Source organism: Rhizophagus irregularis, chromosome 2 (assembly GCF_026210795.1).
Source record: "Rhizophagus irregularis chromosome 2, complete sequence".
In the NCBI taxonomy this organism is placed as follows: Eukaryota; Fungi; Glomeromycota; class Glomeromycetes; order Glomerales; family Glomeraceae; genus Rhizophagus; species Rhizophagus irregularis.
This window is the reverse complement of record NC_089430.1, coordinates 109,149-128,116: the sequence shown is the minus strand read 5'-3', so window position 1 is coordinate 128,116 and position 18,968 is coordinate 109,149. Positions and strand designations below refer to the sequence as shown.

The window sequence follows — 18,968 nt, the reverse complement described above, 5'->3', positions numbered from 1 at the left end:
AATTGGTTATACAGACAAATTTTCATACTAAATTACGTGAAAATTTTTACTTTTTTTTAATTTTCTCGACACACATATACTGAAAAGCAGCTGATCTAAAAAGTTAAGTTTACTCACGCTAGCTCTATATAAGCGAAGTGTTTTTACTCAAATTGGACCACTATAGCTATTGCAATATTATTTCTTTTTTTGGAATTAAGTCTAATTTATAGTAACATTATGTTTAATGTACTTTCAGGACGCACTTTCACATTTATTAAGAACAATGATAACTACACGGCTTCATTATTAATATTCTCTATAATTCAAACTGCAAATAATTCTCTCTTTGATATAGCTTCTTTAGAAAAAGAAATGCCTTTTTTTAAGTGTTCTAAAATTAAAGGTATTAAACTCTTTTTTCTCTTTTCATTTTTATTTAACTCCAAATGCCCAAAGTAACCATTGTAATTCAATCACCAGAAATGTTTTTGAAAACAATTCTTCTGCATTATCCAATTGCACCCATATTTGAAGTTGTGCTAATCCAAGCAATGGGTCTTTTGGAATATTGGATTTTTTCATTGATGTATTTTTGTTTTTCAAACTTTGAATATTATTGCGCATGGATTTAAAATTCTCTCGAAGGCTTGAAGTTCTCTTTTCGGGTATAAGATTATTAAATCTTCGCCATGACTTTTGTCTACTCTTCATATAAATAGTAATAATCCGCTCATAAAGAAATTTTTTAACATCATTCTTTAATTCTTGCTTTTTAGAATTAATGAAGGGTAGTTGGCTGGAAATATTGAAAAGTGTTTTAAAAGATTCCAATAACGGTGAGTTATATAATAAACTATTATGTATATATTGAAGTATATTAGGCCCAAATTCTTTATGCTTTTCAAATAATAGCAGTACTAATGATTCCATTTTATACATGAATTCTAAAAATTCACGTCCTGGAATTACATTTGTTGTTTAAGATCGGACATCCTGTTCATATACAACTCATTCTAAATTTAAGGCCTTTAAATGGACACAAATAGATTCAAATTCAGGATGTAATTTTGTTATATGATCGTTTTTGGTTAACTTATAAATAATCCATCCAACTATATAGGAGAATTTTGATGCTTCTTCTGGTTCTAGGACAATAATTTCTTCAGATATTAAATAATGGTTTATTGAAAGTTGACTATTTGATGTTCTTTTAAATGTAAACACAATTACTTTTTCTAAAAGTAAATATGCAACAAGTCTTTGAGTTGGAGAATTGTTTAAATTAGTTGCTGCAATAAAATCTTTGTATCAAATCCCTGAGCATTGATAGTTATTAAGATAAGTTTCAAGGTAAAAATTCCAATTAGATAACCATTGAATTTTTTTTTTTTTTGGAAATTGCATCAAAAGCTATTTTTTTAATAATATCTTGCCATTTTTGTAGTAATTTATCAATAGAATCCTGATAGAAAATAGCTTCTATAAGATTTTGTCGCTCTTCCTGAAGTTGATGAATTCTATGATTTTCTTGATCAATATTTTCGTTATTTGATTTTGATGGAATCTGAATTTTTCCCATAATTAAATTATCAGCAAAAATACTTTCAAATACATTGTGAGAAAGAGATGATAATTGTTCTAAGCAAGTAGAATATTTTTGATTTATACAGTTATTTTTTCATTATCTATTGATTTGTTTTTATCTTTTCTATAGTCTCTATTAAATTGTAAAATATTTAAATGAACATGATTTTAAAAATAATATTTTTATGTATAAATAATATTTACCTTCTTGCTAATGTAGTAATACCAGTTCCAGTACCATCTGCATCACCATAATTAAAACTTTTTACTTCAGATGTAACTAATCTTGTAACTTGATATTTGTTTAAGGAATGTCTATAGGATTTAAGTGTTTGTGTAAAAGAATCTTTACCAAGTTCACGAATTGTACCAAAAAGTCCTTCAAGCATATCTTGAGAAATACGTTTTGGTTGAATCATTGAATTTGGATATTTATTTAAAAAAAATGTGAGCATTCCAAGAAAACCATTGATAGATAAAATAAGATCAAATTGGCATTGTAATGAAATCCATTCCTTAGATTCTGTTTTTTACTTATCACCAAGTATAAACCAATTACGAATTTCCATTAAAGTATTAATATGTGAATCTGTCAAAGATTGGATACTAATTTTACTATGCATTATTTGATAATACTTTCGTGAATATTTAATATAATCCTTTAAAATAAATGATTATTAATTTTTTAATTTTATTTAAATAAATAAGTTTATAAAATAATTAAAATAATTTAATAATTACTTACTCTTGTTTCCTTTGATATTTCCTTAAGTTTTTTAATAGATGCTAATGCATCTTCAACTTCTTTTGATAATGTATGTTCAGCAAAATCAACATGCATTTTACTCCATAAGGTTAACCATATATGTCATTTAGTTAATTTTGTAGCTTTTGCTGTTGTATGTTGATTTGTATATTCATATACACCTTTTATATATTTCCAACTAATTTCCTTTTTTTAAACATTATTTCTCTAGCATTTTTTTCACCTGTATGACTTTTTGATAAATTGTTTCTAAGTTTTTTAAAAACATGGGTTGGATCACTAATAAAAAACCAATTTTCACCAGTAATAGGATTAATTGTTTTATGATTTACTAAAAGTTCTTGACTATTATAAATAGGACGAAGAAATTTACCAATATGATAACTAAAAACTTTCCAACCTTCTTTAGTATTTTTAATTTTCACAGATAATGTTGATTCAACTGGATCAAATTTAGTGATTTTTCCTAAATACCATTGGTTATCTCTTGAATTTTTAAATTCACATCGTTCATTAACATTCCATTTTAATTTTAAAGGCATTGGTGGACGAATAAAGTTTCGTTTAACTTCAATTTTTTTATTAGGATCATTACAATCAAGTTGACATACAGTAAACTTTGTTCTTTTAAAATTATTATCTATAATTTTTGCTGCATAAAAAGATCTTTTATCTTTATTAAAATTGACTTCTACTAAATCTCCAAAAGACCATTTTGATGCATACTAATCAAAACTCTTAATATGAGTTCTATTTTCTCCTGCTCCATCACAAACTGAACCAATTGTATGTATTCCTACGCATTTCAGTTTTGCTGCAAGACTAAAAATTAATGTGTTTAAGCAATGTGCTGTTATATTATTAATACCATAATATGATATAGGAAATGCAAAGTTATATGTTACTGAATGCCAAACAATTTGATGAACTTGAGTTGCAAGTCCATATTTTTGTTCATCAAATAAAGATTTGTTTTCTGTTGATGTTGATTCTATTTCTTGCTGACATTGTATAGCAAATGCTTGATAATCTTGCATTTCATTTTCAAAATCCAAATAACCAACATAACAATTTTTATGTTGATTCCAAAAAAGACCTAAAGAATATAAATTTATATAGTAAAATTAATTAAAATTTACTTATAAATTTAACAATGATTATAATTTACCTTTTTGAATCTTAAAAGAATCATGTAAAAAAAATCCCACTCATCCATATTCCCAAATTTTGTTTATTGTTAAGCTAGTTAACATCTGATAAGTAATTTTATTTTGCCAACCTGATTTTTGCTCACATTCATTAATATAGCTTTTGAGGGTAGAAATTGATGGTAAACGCATAATTACTTTCATTGCATCATAAGTTGCATGACCAGATTTACTATATACAGATATAACCCAATGTAAAAACCTAAATTTAAAAAATATATAAAATTTTTTTTTATATTTAATATAATATTTATCAATTAATTAATCTTACATTAGATGATATCTTTTGGTTTTCCAGTTTGAATGCGAATGAGTTCTTGAAAAATAGGATGAAGAGTAGAAAAATTTATATTTTTATTAATAACATCTTTAGTAACAATATGTGTAATATTTGCAATATTATCTGATACTTCTACTTCTTCTTTTTTAATTTTTTCTTCTAGACGCTCTTTTAGACCAACAATTATTTCATTTTGTCCTCTGATAATTTTTCGTTATTTATCAACTTTTTCTATAAGAATTTCTTTTGATGCATGTATTACTTTTGCAGAAATTGTTCCAGCTAAAATTCTTTTCTGAATTATATACATAGTATTTTGCAATTTTGTGCAATTTTCACATATATTTTTTTTTGTCACTACAAGTGTGCAATCTATTCTACGATATATTTTATCAGGTTGGCCTTTTTTTTCCATTAAAGCAAAAGGAGTATGATCTTTATCATTGCCAATAAGCTGAGTACCTCGAATATGAGTTACGTTTTCAAAACCTTAAAACAAAAATTATTATTAAAAAAATAAATAGAATTAAATATAAAAACCGGCTATTCGGTTTTTCGCATTTTTATAAAAATCGGATTAAACTGAACCGAACCGCTGGTTTTCAATTCTAATACCCAAACTGAACCGAACCGAATTTTGAGCTAGTTTCAGATTGGTTTTCCAGTTTAGCCCAAACCGTTCGGAGCTTTAGTTTCGTGTTTCATTATTACCGCATAATAATTTTTTTTCATGATTAATTTGATTATCAGCCGATCTTTTACTCTAAACTTGGAGTAATGTTACATTTTACTATTTATCATAGTAATTTATATATAGTGACAGATCTGTCAGTCACTGATCAGTCTGTATAATATTTGAGTTGACCCTCCGTATATTTATCTAACCTCTAGGTTATACTGAAAAAAGTGACCAAGAAAAACAAAAAGCAAAAAATAAAAACATAAACCTTAGGAAAACTCTAAGTGCAATGAGAAAAACCTGAGTAAAAAACACTAAACATATACCTCAACTCCGTCTTCTTACTTTAGAAAACTAACTCTCTAGTTAACAACATCAACTAGCAAGAAATACGTTAATCAGGAGCTTCTTTCAAGAAATAATGGTCTGACCTGCGAACTACTTGGCCAGTTAAACTTTAAAGGCGTAGGAACCAAAACACACTACTTTTTAACCTTTCAGAACTGGTCAAAAACTGATATATCAGGTAGCAGATATATATCAGATATGTACCTGATATGTGTAGTATTGTATATTTAAAATTTCACTAGTGTTCACCTGTTGTCTACAACAACAGTTAATATGTAATTCCAGCCAGAATTAAAAGATCTGCAAAGAATTTCCTTTTTTGCAAATTTGAACAACACATTTTTTTAATTTCTCTGAAAAGTAACAGAAGACAAAATTTCCTTTTTTGGAAATTGGCATAACTGACAATTTCCTTTTATGGAATCCTGTATAACCCAAAATTTCAGTTTTTCGCCAGAAATAAAATTTCCTTTTTTAGTCTTGTGTAATATTGGCGACGAATAGAAGTAGGGTTACACAATTCAAATGACTTATTTATATGGTTAATCTAAACATAACGCCCACGTGATTGCAGTGTTTTTTAATATATAGATAGATTAATTGTTAAAATATTGTTTATTTATAAATACAGTGCAATTACAAAATAAATATATTTTATCCGGTATCACATGATTTTTTATAATTAAAAATGGTTATAATAAATCATGTATCAGGCAAAAATTCGCATATCAGGCAAAAAAATCGTGTATCAGGCAAAAATTTATGTATCAGGCAATATCAAATCACAGGATACCAGATAAATCACTTATTTGGCACTTTGAACCGAATAACTAATGCTATCTAAAGGTAGCTTATTATATTGGAAATCAAATTTAATCAGTTGATCTCAGGCTCCTACAGAGCCCGGATCACCAATCAAACTTAATTTACCTAATATAACAGTTATTTGGCACTTCGTGCTGAATAACTATTAAATATTATCTAATGTAAAATGTCAAATTATCTAATCCTTCTTGTTATAATTGGATTGCCACAGAATATTAATGCAGAAAATCAGGTACCCGATATGTGTAAGATATGTGTAAATATATATATCATCTACATATCATTTACATATCATATACATATTAGTACCTGATATATATATGATATATATATTTATACATATCTTACACATATCGGGTACCTGATTTTCTGCATTAATACTACACATATCAGGTATATATCTGATACATATCTGCTACTGATATATCAGTTTTTGACCAGTGATTTCTCTTTATTATTCAAAAATCAAAATTAAAGCTCCTAACAGTTCAGGCTAAACCGGGGAACCAATCCAAAACCGGCTCAAAATTCAGTTTGGTTTGGTTTGGGTATTAGAACTGAAAAACTGGCGGTTCAGTTCAGTTTAATCCGATTTTTTATAAAAATGCGAAAAATCAGATAGCTATCCATCTAGTGATCGTATAAAGTTGAGCTATATATCACTGAATTCATCTCAATGAGACGCGTCAAATGGTGGTAAGATCATGTCTCTAGCATCGATAGATCACACGTTAAGCCATGCTAAATGATTTATCAATAAATGAATTTATTCGTCGTTTAATGGTCGTACAAATATGAATTAGGATTCATTAGATTTGTCTTGATGAGACGAATTGAATGGTGTAAGATCACGTCTCTAGCATCGATGGATAGCTTGCTAATGCCAATTTTTTATAAATCATTTAGCGTGAATTAACTTACGATCTATTGATGCTAGAGACATGATCTCACCACCATTTGACTCGTCTTATCGAGATGAATCTAATAAATCTTAATTCATATTTGTATGACCATTAGATGACAAATAAATTCATATATCGGAATTTTTAATTTTAACACTCGAAAATTTTAAAAAAATGCGAAACTTGACATTATTCGCCATCCAGTGGTCATACACAGACGAATTTATATTCATTAGATTCATCTCACTGAGACACATGGAATGGTGCTGATAGATGACTTACTAATTCCAATTATTGTAAATCATTTAGCGTGAGTTAACTTGTGATCTATCAATGCTAGAGATATGATCTTACCACCATTTAACGTGTCTCATCGAGACGAATCCAATGATATATGGCTCGACTTTGTACGATTACTATATGGGTGGCTATTTGATTTTTCGCATTTTTATAAAAATCGGATTAAACTGAACCGAACTGCCGGTTTTTCAGTTCAGTTCTTATGGATTTCAGCTCTAATCTGAATCATCTATAATCCAGACTAAACTGACCTGTTAGGAGCTTTAATCAAAATACTTACTAGAATTATACATGCAACATGATATAACTCTATAATAAAACTTAATCTTATCCTAATATAACAAATTAAATACTGGTCAAAAAGAGATTTATCAGATATCTGACATATGTAAAATTCATATTTTATAATACTCCACATATTAAGTACAGTCACGTCCGAAAGTGACGCCCGATTTAAAATTAATGCCAAAAATGGCAAAACTTTATTGATTTTCATTAAAATTCACATAAAAAATAATTACTAAAAATGGTTAATAATGTGTTGGCCCTCCCCTTGCTTCTAGTACTGCATTTATTCTTTGTGGCATTGAAGCAACAACCTCTTCAAAAATGGAGCAATCCAAATTTTCCCATTCTTCACTTAGTGCAACTTTAAGTTCATCCACAGTTCTTGGAAAGACTTTACAACTCTGGATATTGTCCTTTAACTGCTTCCAGATGTTTTCTATTGGATTTAGATCGGGAGAATTTGCCGGCCAATCAATAACCACAATTTTATTCTTCTTCAACCAATCCTTGGTTATTTTCGCGGTATGTATGGGTGCATTATCCTGTTGAAAAATTGCAGCCCTTCCTGTTAACTCATGAACTGTATGCTGAAATGGATACAGATATGAATTTAGGATTCTAATGTAAGTATTTGAATTGATTTTTTCATTTCCTTCTTTATTTTCATCACAAAAAATTAATGGCCCTTTTATCCCTCCTGCAAAACATCCCCAAACCATGACTGATTTTCGACCACTTTTAAAGATAGGTGTTAAGCATTCAGTGTTAAACCTTTCCCCTGTGTGTCTCCAAACTCTTATTTGTCATGACTGCTTGCCAATCTCAATACTTGATTCATCTGAGAAAATAACTTGTGCCCAATCATAAGCTGTTTTTTCTTTATATTTCTCACACCAACTAATACGAGCTAATGCATGCTTTTCTGAGATAAAGGGTTTTTTTGCAGCAACATGGGAATAAATTCCAACACTATGTAATGCTCTTTTAGCAGTTGTAAGGCTGCAATTTAAATCTAATGTATTAATGACTTCATGTAAAGGTTCGCGTCGATCTTGTGTAACTTTGTTTATGAGTGCATTTTTCTCATTATTATTGAGAGCAGGTGGACGCCCCGATCTAGGTAAATTTTCAGTTTTCCCTGTCTTCTTGTATCTGTCAATAATTCTTCTTATTGTGGTGGGGTCACAACCCATTTTTCTTGCTATTTGTGCAGGGTTAAAATTCTCCATATATGCTAGTATTTTTCCTTTATCTTGAGAAGTTAACTCAGTTCTATGTGACATTATTTTTTTAACTTTGCAACGCGTTTATTAGGTTATGAAATTGTGAGAAAAACATTTAAAAATAAAAAAAAGGGGGGTATAAATAATGTAAATTTTGTGTATCGTAACACCGTACAAAATCGGGCGTCACTTTCGGACCCGACTGTACATATCAGATAGTTTTTTAACCTGGTAATATATCATATACCTGATTTTTTTCTATAAACATACACTTCTGAAAATATAAATTTCAGACTCCTGATATCAGGATCACAACCAATACTGATATAACTCACATTTGAGTTTGCATAGAGTTTATATTAAAATTTTTCAAAAGTTGCGTATTATAGGGATATTTTCAAAATTTGTTATCCTACATACCCCTATTTTAACACAACCAGTGATTCGATTTTAATAAAATTTATATCATTAGATTCATCTTGATGAGAGGATTCCTAATGATAGTAAATCGAATTCCTAGCTTCAATATTGATTAAGTTATGTCATAAAATGTATTTTTACTTTAGTACTTAAAGTTTACTTATAAGTTATATTAGTATTATTCAAATCCTCTAATATCCCTTTTAATAGTTACTAATATACCTGATTCTGATAGTCTATTTTATATATATCAAATACCTAATGTATGCAATATTTATTTTTCTTATATATTATATATATTATCAATTAGATAATATATATATACAGTATTAGTGTATTTTTTATACTTTAGTAATATATCAGATACCCATAACATGCACATCTTAATACTTAAAATATGTTTACATGTTATAAAGTACTAGGTTTGATATATATCAGGAAGATTCCAAGCTATACATAAAAAGATAGGGTAAAGGTTTGTGTAGAATTGACCAAAATAATTATGTAGATCTTTTTTTTTATAGATAATTCCAGCCGAAATTTATTTTCTTTTTTAGATGCTGGCTGGCATTATCATAATTCCGGCCCTGAAAAAATGCATAGAGCTAATAGTAATTTTTTTAGCTGCATCTTACCTCTATATATATAGCTCAGAGTCCTATATCAGGTACTGATAAGTATTATAAAAAACATATTAATTCTTTATTATATCTTTATATTTAATTTACTGTAATTTTACAATTCTTTTTATTTATAAATATATTATAATATATATGTGTTATTTGTTTGTTATCGTAGTATAGAAAACAGAACTTTTATAAGCAGAATATTCAAGTATTACAATCAGTTTAATTAAAAATGAATAAAATTCAAATATTCTAAAATTTTATTGGTATTGCTATAAATTATAATCTAGTTATAAAAGTTAGTATGTAATAAAAAAGCATATATCTAACTTACAAATTCTTTGTCTGATCGTTATCCTTGTTAGCAAGAACATGTCAGTGTACTACTTTAAAAAAGTTAATATAATAACATAAATCAATCTCACCTTTTTTATTTATGTTAATTAAAGAATGTTGATCAGAATATTTCATGACTAGTTTGATTTAATTGGTTAAAATTTTCTTAATTTTTAAATTCTCATGGCAATTTTTTTTATTATTTATTTTTTTTTAAACTGAATTTCAGTAGGTAAATAAAATTATTTAATTATTTTCGTAATTAAATTAATTTTATTACAAAATAAGAGCTAACATTTTACTTCTTTTCTTGTGAAAAACTAACTTATTTCTCTTTCGTTAAAAAAGGCTCCTTTTGTTATGAAAAGCTTCCTTTCATTATGAAAGGCTAACATTTATTAATTCCTTTCATTGCTAAAGGCTAACATTTAATTCCTTTTATTACAAAAGGCTAACATTTAAAATTCTTTTTATTGCGTCACAAAAACTAACATTTTATTTTTTTTTATATTAAATAAAAATAGGAAAAATAAAGAATCCTTGCTGCTATAGAAGTAATCTATATAAATTATCTCTATTTTTCAGATTGACAATTAAGAATATATAATCAAAAGAAATTATTGAGTGAATGAAAGCTATATTCAAATATATTAAAAAAGATCTTAACCAAAGATAGTAGTAAAATAATTAAAAAGTTAATTGATATTTTAATAATAATTATTAATAAAATTTAATGAATTATTTTAGTTATGAATTTATTTATTTTAAGTCTGTCAAACAAAAAATAAATTCTTCAATTTCATAAAAAAAAAACTTATTAACCATATAGGAAATATATTAAGTTTAAATTATCAATAATAAATCCAACAGAAATTAATATTGGTAATATAGTAAGTTATTTAATAAATACTTTGCTGAAATCTTCAAATTTGCCACAATATTTTAATGATACATTTTCAACATCTTCACGACGACATCACGATTTTTTTGAAGATATCGCGACGATATAGTTATGATAGTCTTAACGATACCTTTCCAACATCTTCGCGATATTAAAATCGGTAACATTTTGATATCAGAACGATATCATATTGATTTCGTAATTTAATATCGCGAAGATGTTGGAAAGGTATCGTTAAGACTATCATAACTATATCGTCACGATATCTTCAAAAAAATCGTGATGTCGTCGTGAAGATGTTACGATGATGTTGAAAATGTATCGTTATGATTATCAAACCGTATTGTTACGATATCATTTAAAAATCGTGATGTTATCGTGAAGATGTTGCGATGATGTTGAAAATGTATCGATATAATTATCAAACCGTATTGTTACGATATCATTTAAAAATCGTGATGTTATCGTGAAGATGTTGCGATGATGTTGAAAATGTATCGATATAATTATCAAACCGTACTGTTACGATATCATTTAAAAATCGTGATGTTATCGTGAAGATGTTGCGATGATGTTGAAAATGTATCGATATAATTATCAAACCGTACTGTTACGATATCATTTAAAAATCGTGATGTTATCGTGAAGATGTTGCGATGATGTTGAAAATGTATCGATATAATTATCAAACCGTACTGTTACGATATCATTTAAAAATATTATTTCATTTAAAAATATTATTAAGATATCAGGACGACATTTACACAGTATCAAGATGATATTTGACAAGAATTTTGGGTCATGAAAAAATTGTGAACCGTAGGTACTAGTACATTCAATAATTTTTATTAATTGATAATGCCGTATATATTATTAATATGCAATTATGATGGTCAAAATGAAAAATAAAAACAACGTATCGATATCATTGTTATTACAGCTTGAAGTAGTCACGTTCCGTCATTATTGATTCACAATTGTTGAATTGATAAGTATTGCGAAGTTTAATCGTACTTGGTAAATTATGTAGGCGCATCCCTCTCTAGTAACATAAAACAATGCGACAATATCGGTATGACAATAATATTATAAATGTTGAATTGATGTAAGTTTCCTGATTACGACGCACCTGGTAAATTACTTCTCTCTCCGACGGTTAACATAAGACACTAATATTATACCAAATACTGAATTGACAAGAGTCTGTATTACATACAACGCAAGTTTCTGCGAAATTAAAGATAAGTACCTGGTAAATTAGACATCTCTCTCTCCAGATGGTTAACTGTTATGACACTAATATTGTATCGAAACTTTGTGACAATTGTTAAATTAATAAGTACACGGATTATGGTGCAAGTTTCTGCGAAATTAAAGATACGATCGTACCTGGTAAATTAGACACATCTCTCTCTCCCCAGATGGTTAACATAAACCAACGTGACGATATCGTTATAACATAATGGAGTAGTTACGCACAACATTATCGGATTTCGTCACAAATATTAAATACTACTAGGATTCACCTGTTAACTACATTAGCAGTTAATGGTTAAAACCTAAACTTGAAATAAAGTAAAAATTTAATTATTTAAATTTTTTCTTGATGTTATTCTTGAACATGCAACATATAGTTGTCCATGAGAAAATACAGGAGTTGAAGATACAAACCAACCTAATTAAATGATAGTTCTTAAGATTTATTAAAGTCATTGCAAATGCTGGTTGTTAATCCTAAAAAAGATGCATAAATTAAAGTACTGCATTTATAGAAATCAAACGAAATTTTTTTTTAAAATAAAAATTGGTCTCAGAACACTTGACCAAGATTTTCAACCTTAAGAATCAAAAAATGCAATAAGTGGGTTGAGCTCATCCGGCGGGGCCTACCTCATTAGAGTGTCCCTTAGGTTGTCAGCCATTAGCACCCAACTGCCTATGACCAATGATACATTACCACTACCTTCTGATACCACAAGATCCCAAGTATTACATAGAAGCACGGCGCTTTCGCTATGTGCATACCCTGCCTCCATGATACGGCCTACCATATAGAGGTCTTAAAAATGGTGCATTTCATCAGCGGCCAAAAAAAACCCTCGAATGATCCCCCAAGTACAGTAGTACCTTTTGTGAAAAAATTTCAGGATAATCTCTCTTTCTTTTCGTTCCTTTGTTTTCTCTTTTTCATTTTTTCACAATGGTTTTTTTCTTTTTTCTTCTTCTTTTCCTTTATTCTTTTTTTTTGGGTATTGATATGAAAAAAAAATTATTATAAAAAGGTAAAAACTATTAAAACTGAACGCGTAATTATTTTTGACGCGTTATATAAATGTCAAAGATAGTTTAACATAACCCAGCGAGAGCAGAATATGTACCTGTCGTACGCCGGAATAAAAATAGACGCGCATATACAGTGGTCTGACTGTAATTGTTAATATGAATATATTTTTTTGAATAAATTATACTGTTGATAACAAAAACTGTCAAAATGTTTTTCGGTATTAAAAAAAAATTTAAAAAAATTGAATAGAGAGATGTAGACGTAAACATAATCGTGCGAATGTTTAACATGTCTAACAAACAATGATTTGATTGGATAAAAATTGCAAAGTCACGTGCCTAATAAATTCATGAATACGATATCAAACGATATCGTAACGATATCGTTATCTTTATTTATTTAATAAATCACGTTATCATAAATAAATATACCGAAAAGAATCATTGTACTGCATAATAAAGCTATATAGCCGTAAAATAATAATTATTTTTTATCCACAAATCAATTTTCGTATCATAGACAAAGTGAACTTTCTGTACGTGGTCAATTATTGATATCGGGAAGATTCTTCTCCAGCGAATGTCTTGGCTTGTCTGAATGCGAAAAAGAGGACATTTCAATACGTTGTGAATTCTGTTAATATTGTCAAACCAATCAATAGTAATAAAGGCATAATATTTATCATCATTGCCTTTGTATTTGAAGATCCCTTTTATAATCGCATAACATTCACCACTGTCTTCCTCGTGTATTGTTACGACGTCACCAATATGAAGATGTACTTTGGAAAATACGCCATCGCTTTCTTCCATAGTGTATGTCGCCAATTCATACCAGCTCATTTGAGAATATATAAGAGCTGACTTTTGTCCAATGTCCATAAATGAAAGAAGCAGCTCAGATTTGAAATTTGGCAAATTTTTCATGATATTTTCGCGATCCTGACGGGATAAGCTCCTCTTTAAGATAATATTTGTAATAAAATCCACTGGAGATGAAATCGCTATATAAAATAAAAATACGTTAATAATTGCGGAAATATTATTATTATAAAATTGTAATACAAACCTTCTTCATTTCCTTCCGGTTCTTGTTCATTTGATACCTTGTCTTCAGTAATATACCAATTAGTCAATAAATTTCTAAAATTTGAGGACATAGTAGCGAAACCTCTACAAGGTTGTGATAATCTTTGATCTGCGCCTCCATCTACTAAATGACGAATTGCAAAGAGCGTAGTATACCGCTTTAACAAGTCTAGCTCGACATTCTTGCAATTTGTTCGTGGTACCATTGCTTTAAAGATCCGATGCACCATCTCTTTGATACCAACTTGAGTGTTTATAAGAGTACCATAAGTCCTTGCATGCACCAGCAAGTGAATATTGATATGCAGGTTTGGTAAGTTAGCAAATTCAGGGAAAACCTAAAGCCACATTATTAAATAATATTTTATATATTGATAAATAAAAAATAAAAAATTATATAAGAATTATGAATAATTGTACCTTTGGAAGAATTTTCATTTCTTCTTCAAGGCATTTTTGTAATTCGTCATACGAATCTAATGTAAACTTGCTTTCAAAAACTATCCTCATTGTTTTTGCTACATATACCCAACAAGCAATTATTACATTTTTCGCCATGTTAATGCGTGATTCTTGAATTCGTTGCAGAATGCTTCTGGATTCATTTTCCTTTAAGCTTGATGATTCTAAAAAACTATTAAGTATAAAAGGCATTATCATAGCGAGCCTAAGATAGTCAGACATCATGAAACTAGCATTGTGGCTAATTGGATTTGGCAAACGAGACCATTTTTTTGGTTTCTCTAAGTTCTTCCAGGCTTTGATAAACTCGTCCTCTCCTTTTTGTGAAAATAATTCGCACCTGTGGAAATCAAAAAGCTTTATTAAAAGATTTTGTTCGTTACATATCTAGCTAAAGTTAATTAAATTCTAAGATCATACGTTAATTTAAGAAGTCGTCCAATCTTCCCAGCAGTTGCATGATATACATCTTGAGGTGTCTGTAGATGCCTTTCTCTTAGCAGCCTATCCAAAATGCTAGGCCTTGTTCTTAGTCCGAACTCAGTACAAAGTCGTCTTTGCCTTGTGGTAGCAGGTTCATCAAATATCTCTTTAAATTGATCGTCAGTGATGTGATGATATCTTGATGTTGCTGGTACATCCTGAGAGAAGTTGGTAAGTGATTCTCGAGAGGCTGTACAAGTGCGGCAACCTTTATTGGCATTATGTCGTAATACATCACACATGTCATTCCCTTGTGGTAAATCAGCAGTTACGACACCTAAACCGGCTATCACCCAAGCATCTTGGCCATTCACTTCCATTAATTTTCCTTGTTCGAATTCTTTCATTTCAGAAATGAATGGCAACATGAATTCATTGAAATTACCACCGAAAGGAACAAACCCGAGAACAAAGTGATTTTTGAGCAACTTTCTTTGACGGGCAGGCATATTTCCAAACTGCACATAAACACCTCCTAACGAATGATAAACATTCCTAAATGTTCCAAAATCATCGTAGTATATGTCCAAAAACAGCTTATAAACCGGAATTGTTGGAGATGGTGGCTGCCTTATGGAAATATATTCTGAAGGATGTTGATAAGAGAACGTTGCATCACGAATGCGCCAGTGTGTATGATGTTTATAAAGTATTTCGGTAATTCGTAGTGTATCTGCAGCAACCTTTTCGGAAATTTGTGATGTTGTTATTGTCAAGAATGGTTCATCTTGTAACCAAACTTCTCCGGAAAGAGAGCGATTTTGTCTTAATTCTCCCTTAAAATTTCCAGGCAAGTCACTATAATCTAGAACTTTTTGGATTCTCAGCCGATACTGTTGGTTCTCTTCATTTAATAATATCGCTCTCAATCTGCCAAGTTTTCGCTCATTATCGTAATAGTAAACAAAATCGCCGCATTGGTATATCTCTATTATATACATATGAAAAAAGTGTTAGTCTCTTGTACTTTATTGCTTCGCCTCTCTACCATCAGCTTGCATTTAATAAATAATTACCCCCTGATATCATTAATTGTTCTTGACCGAAAAGAGGTGACTCTGCCCATAAGGTACCATGCCAGTACTCGGATTTTGTTTTTGAATCGACACCAGCACCAAAATACATTTCCTTTAATAGTGATGGGTTGTTAAGAACATTCCAAATGATATCACTTATTGAAAGTTGATATGCCATCTTTGAATCCTTTAAAGTTGATGGTGTTTTTTTGATGAAATTGAGATAGATTTTGCTGATATTGAGGGAAGAGGAAGACGCTCCCTCCATGATCGAAATCTCCGAATATTCTTTACAATATGATCTCTATTAAATTCTGGTCTCATGATAATGTCAACAAGATCTTCATATGCATTTGTTGAAATATTATGTTTATAAATCCAACAAAATAAGGCAGCAGTAGTTAAATTTTGAAAATATGGAGCAAAATCACCATCAAAAGATGGTAACTTATCTTTAGCCAATGCTTCATCAACGAATAGCTTTTCTTCTGAGATATCAGAATCATGTCTTTCTTCATTATCTGACGACATTGTTTCATAATCTTCATCACTTTCTAAGGACATTATATAATCGCTTTCTGTTTCATTCTCTGATGATGTTGAAATCATGTTGGTATCACCTTCTTCATTATTGCTTCGTTGTTCTAAATCATCATCATTATCGTTTCGTTGTTCTAAATGATCATTATCGCTTCGTTGTTCTAAATGATCATCATTGCTTCGTTGTTCTAAATCATCACCATTATCGCTTCGCTGTTCTATATGATCATCATCACTTCGTTGTTCTAAATTATCATCTCCGTCGCCATATTCATTATACTCTTCGCCACTAATATTATCATCTTCAAAATCTTTTTGTACCATTTTTTCATTGTCATCATTATCCGATAATAAAAATCTGTTGGGCAACCTTCTAAAATTATTACGGATACGAAAAGGTATTGCAGCAATATTCGCTTTTCGAGGTTTATTTCGTAACATGGCTATGACAATAATTATAATAAGGAATAATAAAATGAAATAAAATCATAAATTTAAAAAATGTCCATGCGCGTTTGTGTATTTAATTCATTAACTGCTTTTATAATATTTTCAATTGGATATCATAGTATCGTGACCGCAGCACATAAACGGAAATTTTGGGTTAACAAATTTCTTAACGGTTACATTAGTTCCTTGTCCGTGGTGCATTAACGGAAATTTTGGGCAATGATCTGGTTACATGTAAAGAAATTTTGTATGAAATCGTGACCGCAGGACATAAACGGAAATTTATATTACGAATTTCACGAAATTTCGAGAAAAAAAAATGTCAATGGTTACATTAGTTCTTGGATCACAGTACATTAATGGAAATCTTGGGGAAAATGATCTAAAATTGACGTGTTAACAACAGTTACATGCAAAGAAATTTTGTATGAATATCGTGCGTGACTGCAGAACATAAACGGAAATTTAGATTACTAATTTCTTAAATTTTGGGAAAATCGATCAGAAAAAAATGTCAATGGTTACATTCGTTAGTTCTTTGTCCACAGTACATTTTGGTAAAATGATCTAAAATTGACGTGCAAAGAAATTTTGTATGAATATTGTGACCGCGGGACATAAACGGAAATTTGAATTGATCGGGAAATTTTCTTAATGGCTACATTGGTTCTTTACTTACAATGCATTGACGAAATTTTGAGGTAATGATCTGATGAGTTGACTTCTTTAACGGTTATATATAAAGGAATTTATATGAATATTGTGACCGCAAGATATAAGCGGAAATTTAGATCATCAAATTTTGGGATAATTGATCGGAAAAAAAATTCGTTAATAGTTAGTTACATTAACTGTTAATGAATTATATAATGAACAATATCGTAACTATAGAAATTTGGGTTAACAAAGCTCTTGATTGATGTTTTGACGATTACATGTAAAGAAATTTATATAGGCTGCTGGACATAACGGAAATTGGGTTAACAAAGCTTTTCTGAAAAATTGACATTACATTTTAAGAATATAGTGATCGCAGCACATTTAGACAAGACAAATGATCAGAAAAAAATTGTTAGCAATTCGTGTTCCGGTTTATATGAAATTTTGATTTTTATGATTTTAAATTATTACGATCAATTATTATGATAAAATCACTAGTGGTGAGCTTTACGGATATATACAATTATAAAATTACATAAGATTTATTTTTTTATTGAAATAAATTGAAAAGAAGGTGAATATAGTAATATTGTGCGGTATTGTAATGAGATATAACTTCATATAATGGCAATATCAATTCTAACAAATAATTTTAAAGTGTTAAATATTTCAAATTATCACAAAATATTAAAGAATCAAATGATTATACTTTTTTCACCATCTGAGCCCAGTCTCCCATGGTCTTCGTTCGGTTGTTACGAGACGGACGTTGCCGTTTCTTTTTAATGTTGGTTTGGCAAAGATCGTTCAATCGGGTTTGTTCTTTTATTAGATCGTCTAGCGAGATCAATATCGTATTATCTATATATGAAAGAAATTATATGAATATTATCATACGTTATTTAATGAATTAATATGAGGTATTTTTTTTTTATACCTGTTTCTTCTCTACTAGGTTTGGGAGAGGACATTTTCTTTCTAACTTTTTTTTATTAGAAATCTAAAAACTCTGATCTGAGATGTGGTATTTTTATATGTAACTGATAAGATATGGACAGTCAAACTTTAAAAAAATATCAATTGAATTCTTTGGGAAAAAAGTACAAAGTAATTTTTTTTATAATATTACGACTGTGATATCATGACTGCACTACATAAAAGGAAATTTGGGTCAACAACTTGTAAAAGTTTTTTTTTAAAATAATTCCGAGATAGAGAATTAATGTAACAAATTCTGTCAATGCGCTGCAGATAAAAATCAATGTAATCATTAACAATTTTTTCCGATCAATTATTGATCTAAATTTCTATTTATTT

At 29.2% G+C, this 18,968-nt stretch overlaps 6 protein-coding genes across 6 annotated transcripts; all 6 read right to left on the bottom strand.

Moving 5' to 3' along the window:
* Nucleotides 1-414: 414 nt before the first annotated feature.
* OCT59_011492 (uncharacterized protein) lies at nucleotides 415-912 on the bottom strand (the record flags this gene model as incomplete). Its single annotated transcript, XM_025328163.1, has 1 exon — nucleotides 415-912. One exon carries the CDS (start codon nucleotides 910-912, stop codon nucleotides 415-417), a length of 498 nt encoding a protein of 165 aa, XP_025167813.1.
* A 433-nt stretch (nucleotides 913-1,345) lies between these two features.
* OCT59_011491 (uncharacterized protein) lies at nucleotides 1,346-1,561 on the bottom strand (the record flags this gene model as incomplete). The annotated part of the gene is made up of 1 exon (XM_066133767.1): nucleotides 1,346-1,561. One exon carries the CDS (start codon nucleotides 1,559-1,561, stop codon nucleotides 1,346-1,348), a length of 216 nt encoding a protein of 71 aa, XP_065989095.1.
* An 83-nt stretch (nucleotides 1,562-1,644) lies between these two features.
* Nucleotides 1,645-1,985, bottom strand: OCT59_011490 (uncharacterized protein; the record flags this gene model as incomplete). Its single annotated transcript, XM_066133766.1, has 2 exons — nucleotides 1,645-1,699; nucleotides 1,771-1,985. The coding sequence occupies 2 exons, from the start codon at nucleotides 1,983-1,985 to the stop codon at nucleotides 1,645-1,647; spliced, it is 270 nt and encodes an 89-aa protein (XP_065989094.1).
* Nucleotides 1,986-2,096: 111 nt separating this feature from the next.
* Nucleotides 2,097-2,407, bottom strand: OCT59_011489 (uncharacterized protein; the record flags this gene model as incomplete). Its single annotated transcript, XM_066133765.1, has 2 exons — nucleotides 2,097-2,225; nucleotides 2,312-2,407. 2 exons carry the CDS (start codon nucleotides 2,405-2,407, stop codon nucleotides 2,097-2,099), a joined length of 225 nt encoding a protein of 74 aa, XP_065989093.1.
* An 89-nt stretch (nucleotides 2,408-2,496) lies between these two features.
* Nucleotides 2,497-3,672, bottom strand: OCT59_011488 (uncharacterized protein; the record flags this gene model as incomplete). Its single annotated transcript, XM_066133764.1, has 3 exons — nucleotides 2,497-3,057; nucleotides 3,133-3,428; nucleotides 3,627-3,672. 3 exons carry the CDS (start codon nucleotides 3,670-3,672, stop codon nucleotides 2,497-2,499), a joined length of 903 nt encoding a protein of 300 aa, XP_065989092.1.
* Nucleotides 3,673-14,433: 10,761 nt separating this feature from the next.
* Nucleotides 14,434-16,982, bottom strand: OCT59_011487 (uncharacterized protein; the record flags this gene model as incomplete). Its single annotated transcript, XM_066133763.1, has 4 exons — nucleotides 14,434-14,842; nucleotides 14,923-15,913; nucleotides 16,002-16,113; nucleotides 16,296-16,982. 4 exons carry the CDS (start codon nucleotides 16,980-16,982, stop codon nucleotides 14,434-14,436), a joined length of 2,199 nt encoding a protein of 732 aa, XP_065989091.1.
* Between the last annotated feature and the right edge of the window lie 1,986 nt (nucleotides 16,983-18,968).